The sequence below is a fragment of the Chrysochloris asiatica genome, unplaced genomic scaffold (assembly GCF_000296735.1).
Source record: "Chrysochloris asiatica unplaced genomic scaffold, ChrAsi1.0 scaffold00016, whole genome shotgun sequence".
NCBI classification, from domain to species: domain Eukaryota; kingdom Metazoa; phylum Chordata; class Mammalia; order Afrosoricida; family Chrysochloridae; genus Chrysochloris; species Chrysochloris asiatica.
In genome coordinates this window covers 14,894,758-14,901,998 of record NW_006408534.1, presented here as the reverse complement: position 1 = coordinate 14,901,998, position 7,241 = coordinate 14,894,758, and the positions used below count along the sequence as shown (strand labels likewise).

The window sequence follows — 7,241 nt, the reverse complement described above, 5'->3', positions numbered from 1 at the left end:
AAATTGTATAGAACTAATTTACGAAAAGGATACATTCATTCTTCTTAGTTTATCCTACGGTTCTAAGTATCCTCATAACGCTTAATCCTCTGTATAACCTGTATCTGTCACAGTTGTAGTGTGCCATCGAGCCGGTTCCAACTCATAGTGACCCTGTATAAGGTTTCCAAGGAGTAGCTGGTGGATCTGAACTGCTAACCCTATTGACGTTACTATTTAAGGTCTTAGTAAGGTGGAAATGTTACCTAGAATATTTGTGATTTTAATGCTTGCCAGTCAAGTTAGAGCTCGTGTAACTTCGTTGTTACCATGACCTTGCGGGTTGTAATAAATAATTAATTTATAAACTTACCCTAGTTACGGTTCAGAGTTCTGATGTGGCGCTGTAGGATAAGCACTGGACTGCTAACCACAACGTCATACAGAGGATTAAGCGTTATGAGGATACTTAGAACCGTAGGATAAACTAAGAAGAATGAATGTATCCTTTTCGTAAATTAGTTCTATACAATTTTAATTCCTCTGTTGAAAATTATATTCTTAAATAAAATTCAAACATGAGAAAAGATGGCCGGTAACAGTGGAGCTCTGGTAGCGTAGTGGTTATGAATCGGGCTGCGAACCTTAAGGTCAGCGGTTCGAAACTAACAGCCGCTCCGCGGGAGAAAGATGAGGCTTTCTATTCCCATAAAGATTTACACCCTCGGAAACCCTGTACAGGGTCGCTATGGGTCGGAACCGACTCGACGGCACTTAACAACAACAACAACGTTTAAGGTCTTGCTTAAGATAACCAATTCAACTAAAATATATACTTTGGCTTGGCGTTCTTCAACTTCATGATTTTTTAAAGCTTAAACTCTAAAATTTCTAAAGCTTAAAATCTAAAATTTCTAACTGATTAAAGCTGTGACTTGATCTGGGTGGGTGGAAAAAGCATTCAAGCATAAACTAACAAGGGATTCAGAAGCATTCAAAGACTCACGCAGTTCTAGGAACAGCTGTCTCTTCTCTGCCATAGTCTTCCGCTTAGTTGCACTTTCTTCAATCATCCTAGAGACAAACAATGATACAATAAACCACTGTATAACTAATTCAACAAATCAACCTAGTGCTTATCATTCTACTGTGAAAGATATAGGAAACCAACTTGCATATGCATGTATTAGTAAAGAAGGGGAAGCATGATACAGCAAAAGATAAATCACTGCCCCTGTATTTAAGAGCCCCTAAACTACCAGCCATTCCATGGGAGAAAGATAAGGCTTTCTGCTCCCGTACAGATTTGCACCCTCGGAAACCCTGTGCAGGGTCATATGAATCGGAATTGACTCCACGGTACTTAACAACAACAACAAAACATTACAAAGTCACTACTTAAATGGGTGAGTACACATGCTTCCCGTACCAAAAATTTAGGCTTTGTCTTGTTTCTAATGTCGATTGTTTTCTCTGCATTGTCCAGGATTAGTGGACACAGTTTCCTGTATCATTCACTACTACTTTATACAGATAAACATGTTACTAAATGTTGTTGTTGTTGTTAAATGCCATCGAGTCAATTCCAAAGCATAGCCATCCTGTATACGGTTTCCAAGGAGCAGCTGGTAAGCTTGAACCACAGAAAATAAATAAGATCAAAGGTTATAACAAAGAACCTAAGAATAATCAGTTTATACATAATAGATGTAATAAATTGTCTATATTTATAGCAAACAATACTAAACAAAAAAAATATCTATTGTGAAATTCAAAGAGTTCCTAAATGTAACTTTTCTATTATAGGGTAATAATAGTTTACATTGACAAAGTTAGTATATGCCAGTTACTTTGTTAAACTCTTCACTTGCATTATATAATTTAATCATCACAACAATCCTGTGTGTTGACATTATTATTATTATCCTATTTCACAGATTAGAAGGTCACTAATTTGCCCCAGGACACACAGATTGAAGTGGGCGAATGGAAACTTAACCCTTTCTTTACTTCTTGTGTAACTGTGGATAGTGATGCATATTTTTAAATCTCTGTGCTTACAAGGATGCAACACAAACAGCTTATTACATAAGTAGCATAGTGGCTACAAGTCAGGCTGCTAACCTCAAGGTCAGCAGTTCAAAACTACCAGCAGCTCTGTGGGAGAAAGATGAGGTTTTCAGCTCCTGTAAAGATTTACAGTCTTGGAAACCCTATACAGGGTTGCTATGAGTAGGAATCAACTCCATGGCACATCACCACCACCACTGATGTAAAGGATACCTGATGTGGCACTGTAGCATAAGCACTCGACCATAAGGTCAACTGGAACCACAAGGTCAGTGATTCAAACTCACCAGCCACTCCTCAAAAACCGTATACAGGTTCTCTATAAGTCAGAATGAACTTGACAGCACTAACAACACTGATATAAAACTTGTGACAATGTTAACTGAAGGTATTTGCAATGGATAAGTCAATGGTCTAATTACATTCTATCATGAGATCTCCAGCATCATTTTTATCATGAAAGCCATATTTCCCAAGTATGGATCCTTCCTCTTTTTCTCCAACCTCTGCATACTAATCACCAGTAATGATCAAAGCATCTTGATTACATGTTTGACCTCTTTCAGACTGAAGAAGTTGGTAGAATTCTTCAATATCTTTATCACTGGCTTTAATGGTTACTGAGTAAATTTGAAAAACAGTGGTATTAACTGGTCTTTCTTGTATATGTATATTAATTATTCTATCACAGACAGCACTGTACTTCAAGATAGACACTGAAAATATTCTTTTTGATAAATATGACATTCCTCTTGAATTTGTCTTTCCCAGCACAGTAAACCATGACTGCCACATTCAAAATGGCCAGGGTAAGTCCATTTCAGCTCACCAATGCCTAGGATGTCAATCTTTATGCATTCTATTTCATCTTGACAACTTCCGATTTTCCTAGGCCAGAACTTCGTATGTTCCTATTATTAAAGGACACTTGCAGCTGTTTCTCCTTATTTTGTGTTGTGACCCATTAATAAATGAAGGTCCCATTCACATCATCACGGTCAACTCTACTTTGAGGAAGGCAAGTCTTCCCCAGTATTTTGAGTGCCATCCAATCTGAGGAGCTCATTTCCTGGCATTGCATATATGATCCATTTCAGCTACTGTTGATAATATTTTCATATTCCATACCATATCTATGTTCCACTGCTATTCATAAGGTTTTCAGTGGCTAATCATCCAGAGTAGTCCATCGCCTTCTCCCAAGTCTGTCTTAGTCTGGAAGCTCCACTGAAACCTGTCCACCATGGGTGACCCTGCTGGTATTTAAAATACCAGCGGCATAGCTTCCAGAATCACAGCAACACTCAAGCCACCACAGTACAACAAGCTGACAGAGTGATGGTAAAAGTTTAAAAATGTGTTTAACAAAGTCACAGGATACAAGTAAACAAATTTCAGTCATACCTGTATATATGCAAGGGTGAGTCAAAATTTATTCACACTCTGACTGTATAATTTATTTTAAATAAACTTTTAGAAAAGACAAATACAGCATTTTTCAACATAATCTCCTTGATTTTCAATGCACTTTGTTCATCTGTCAACAGGCTTCCATATTCCCTTATTAAAAAATGTTTTAGGCTGAGCTGCAAGCCACGAATATACCACGGTCTTCACATCTTCATCAGAGATGAATCTTTATCCTCCAAGGGTTACTTCCATGGGACCAAACAGGTGAAAGTTCTATGGAGCAAGATCAAGACTATAGGGAGGATGCTTTAACACCTCAAAATAAAATTTTTGAAGAGCGTCAACCGTGTGGGCAGAGGTGTGTGGAAATGCACTGTCATGTGACCACAACATCCTTGGATAATGGTTGATTGTTATGTGCCATGGAGTCGGTTCTGACTCACAGTGACCCTGTACAGGGTTTTTGAGGCTGTAAATCTTTACAGGAGCAGAAAGCCTCATCTTTCTTCAGCGGAACAGCTGGTAGTTTCGAACTGCTGACCTTGCGGTTTGCAGCCCAATTCGTAACCACTACGCTACCAGAGTTCCTTAGTCCTCTGCATTTAATCTGAAGTTTAGGCTTCAGCTCTTCAATGAGTATCTCACTGTAAGAAGCACTGTTGATTGTTGAACCTTTTTCCTGATACTGTTCCAACATGGGCCCTTGAAAATCCCAGAAAATTGTAAGCATCAATTTTCCAGCTGATGGTTGACTTTTGAACTTTTTCTTGTTCCGTTTCCTGAGAGTAAATGGCAGAGTACGAAATGAAAACATCCTCAATCTACCAGTGCACAATTAGACACTGAATGTTTTTAACAGTACTTACAGTACCTTAATAAAAATGAAATAATTAGGTAAATACCTAACAAAATATATACAGGTTATATATATTAAAACTACAAAATGTTATAAAAATATATATAAAAAAACTTGAAACATCAAAAACACATACCATCAAATCACATTGTCTAACTAAAATCCTAGCATACGTTTTTGTGAATACTGACAATTTAAATACAATATGGGAGGACAAAGGTACTAAAATAGCTAATGATTCTGAAAAGGAAAAATAAAATTGGAGGAATCATACTACTCGGTTTTAAGAATCATTAATTATAAACATACAGTAACCTAAACATTGTATTACTGGCAATGATATACACACACAGGTCAGTGTCTTTGGACTCAGGAGTTCACAAATCAGCCTGAACTTCAAGCCCACTCCCAACCTCTTCTCTCTCTCATTCCAAGGTCATTGGGCATCTATGGACATGGCCAATCTCAGCCTGTCATCTTTGCTGCCTTTCCCCTGCTTCCACTCATAAGTTGTCCAGGATGGCTATCAGCAAGCATTCCAAGACCGTGTGTTCCCTTTGAGTATTAGTCTTAGAAAGGAGTTTACCCTTCTGGGTTGACTTTTCTTGCCTGGATGGTTCCAGGGCAAACAGCTTGCTTGATATTGTCACAGAATTTGGCAGTTTCTTATAAAGTCGTATGACCCAGCAATTCAAAGTCTATAGCATCATTATGGAACAAACACAATTTGGCAATTTCTTATAAAGTCATAAGACCCAGCAATCCAATATCTAGTTACATACCCTAACCCATAGCATCAAGTCAATTCCGACTCATAGCAACCTTACAGAGAAATAAAGATTTATATTCTCATAAACACCTGCCCACAAGTGTTCATAACAGTTCTAGTCATAATTGTTAATACTGGAAACAATCCTAAAGTCTTTCAGCAAATAAGTGGATAAACAAATTGTGATACATCTATACAAAGGCATACTACTCAGCAATAAAAAAAAATATTACTTGGATGACTCTCAAAGGTTTTATGCTGAGTCAACAAAGTCATTGTCATAAGCTTACATGCTGCATGGTTCTATTTATATGACACTTTTTTCAAAGACAACTATAACAATAGGAGATGAGTGGTTGCCAGGGAATATAGGGGGAGGAAGGGTACCATGATGAAGGGCTAGCACAAAGGAGCCTGGGTAATGACACAACTGTTCTGTATCCTGATTGTGGTGGTGGTAACATGAATCCAAATGGGTTAAAATTCAGTATAAAAGAAGTTAGAAAATTCATTTTTACTATATAATCATTTTTTAAATGAAACAGGGGCGCAGAACTCCACTGCCTCAGATAGGACACCTTTGTGATGCTATTCATGCTCTAGAGCTCCCTGAGGAATCAGGCTGAGACTAGACTTCTGGTGAACCGAATTTTATTTAGACCTACAGTTCTCAAAATTTACCATGAATCAAAATGACCAGATGGGCTTATCAAAACATAGATTGGAGGGACTCACTCCCAAATTTCTGATTCTGTTGATTTGGAGTAGGCCTAAGAACATGCATTTATACTACGTTCCCAGTAGGTACTGGTGCTGCTGGTCAACCACTTGATTACATTTGTTCCCATGGCCACTTCAGTTTCCCTCACTACCTTACAGAATTCACCTGAGAGTACTGTCAATAAATGACTTGCACAAGAATCCCAATCTCAAGCTCTGTTGCTAAGAAAGCCAACCGAAAACATAACATGACCAACTTTTATAAAAAGAATATGCCTATGTGTGCTTTCTTAGGCTTACATGTGCAAAGAAAGGTTCTGAAAGAACACAACAGAAATTGTTAACAGAGATTTTCTTAAGCAGTAAACTGTGATGGCATATAGAAAGAGGCAGATGTGGAAACACTCGCCATTTTATACCTTCCTAAGGAGTCCTAGGAGTCCTGGTATGGAACTGTGGGTTAATGCGCCAAACTGCAAAACTGTTTCAACTGCAAGGTAGGTCGTTCAAGTTCACCAGCTGCTCCTCAGAAACCCTACACGGGGTCGCTATGGGTCAGAACCAACTCGACAGCACTTAACAACAACAACAACAACAAAGGAGTCCTAAGGAGCTCTGGTCAGTGGTTACAAATCAGGCTGCTAACCTCAGGGTCAGCAGTTTGAAACTACCAGCTGTTCTGCAGGAGAAAGATGAGGCTTTCTGCTCCCATAAAGATTTACAGCCTTGGAAACCCTGTACAGGGTCGCTATGAGTTGAAACCAGGTCCACAGCACATAAACAACAAGGAGTTCTGGTGTGGCACTGTGGGTTAATGTGCCAGACTGCAAAGCCATTTGAAGCGCAAGGTCAGCAGTTCAAGCTCACCAGCGGCTCCTCGGAAACCCTATACAGGGTCACTATGGGTTGGAACTGACTCTACAGCACTTCACAACAACAGCATGTGACACTAGTGATGCTGTGGAACAGGAAAAGGTAAAACATAAATTTACTGCCTCCCCTCCCAGGAGACCACCTAGAATGGTAATCAGGTTACTGAGCAGGACCAATCCTCTCTGCCCAGTAGACAAGCTAGAATGCTAATCAGGTAACTGAGCAGGACAAATCCTCCCTGCCCAGGAGACAAGCTAGAATGTTAATCAGGTTACCAAGCGGAACCAATCTTCTGGTTTCCCTCTTGTCTTCAAACATGTCCAAAACCTAAACCCTCTTTGACACTGACCCCATATAGGCCTGTACTGACCTGCACTCAGGGCTCAGAATCTGGAGAAGTTAGCTCCTCTGAGCCAGCCGGCTTAATAAAATCTGAAACTCTGCTTCACCTCTCCAAGTGGCCTCGGTTTCTTCAGCGACAGATCTAAAGCTGTGGTAACACTCTCAGATCTAAAACTGCTGTAATACTGTAAGATAAGCATGGGATGCAAACAACAAGATCGG

General features: G+C 39.2%; 1 protein-coding gene across 1 annotated transcript in view; it reads right to left on the bottom strand.

Annotated features, from left to right (window-relative positions):
- Positions 1-1,052, bottom strand: part of DTNB (dystrobrevin, beta) — a 392,167-nt gene extending 391,115 nt beyond the window's left edge. The window contains exon 1 of the mRNA XM_006835297.1: positions 986-1,052. Within this exon, the coding sequence (XP_006835360.1) occupies positions 986-1,052 (67 nt within the window). The remainder of the gene's footprint in view (positions 1-985) is intronic.
- Between the last annotated feature and the right edge of the window lie 6,189 nt (positions 1,053-7,241).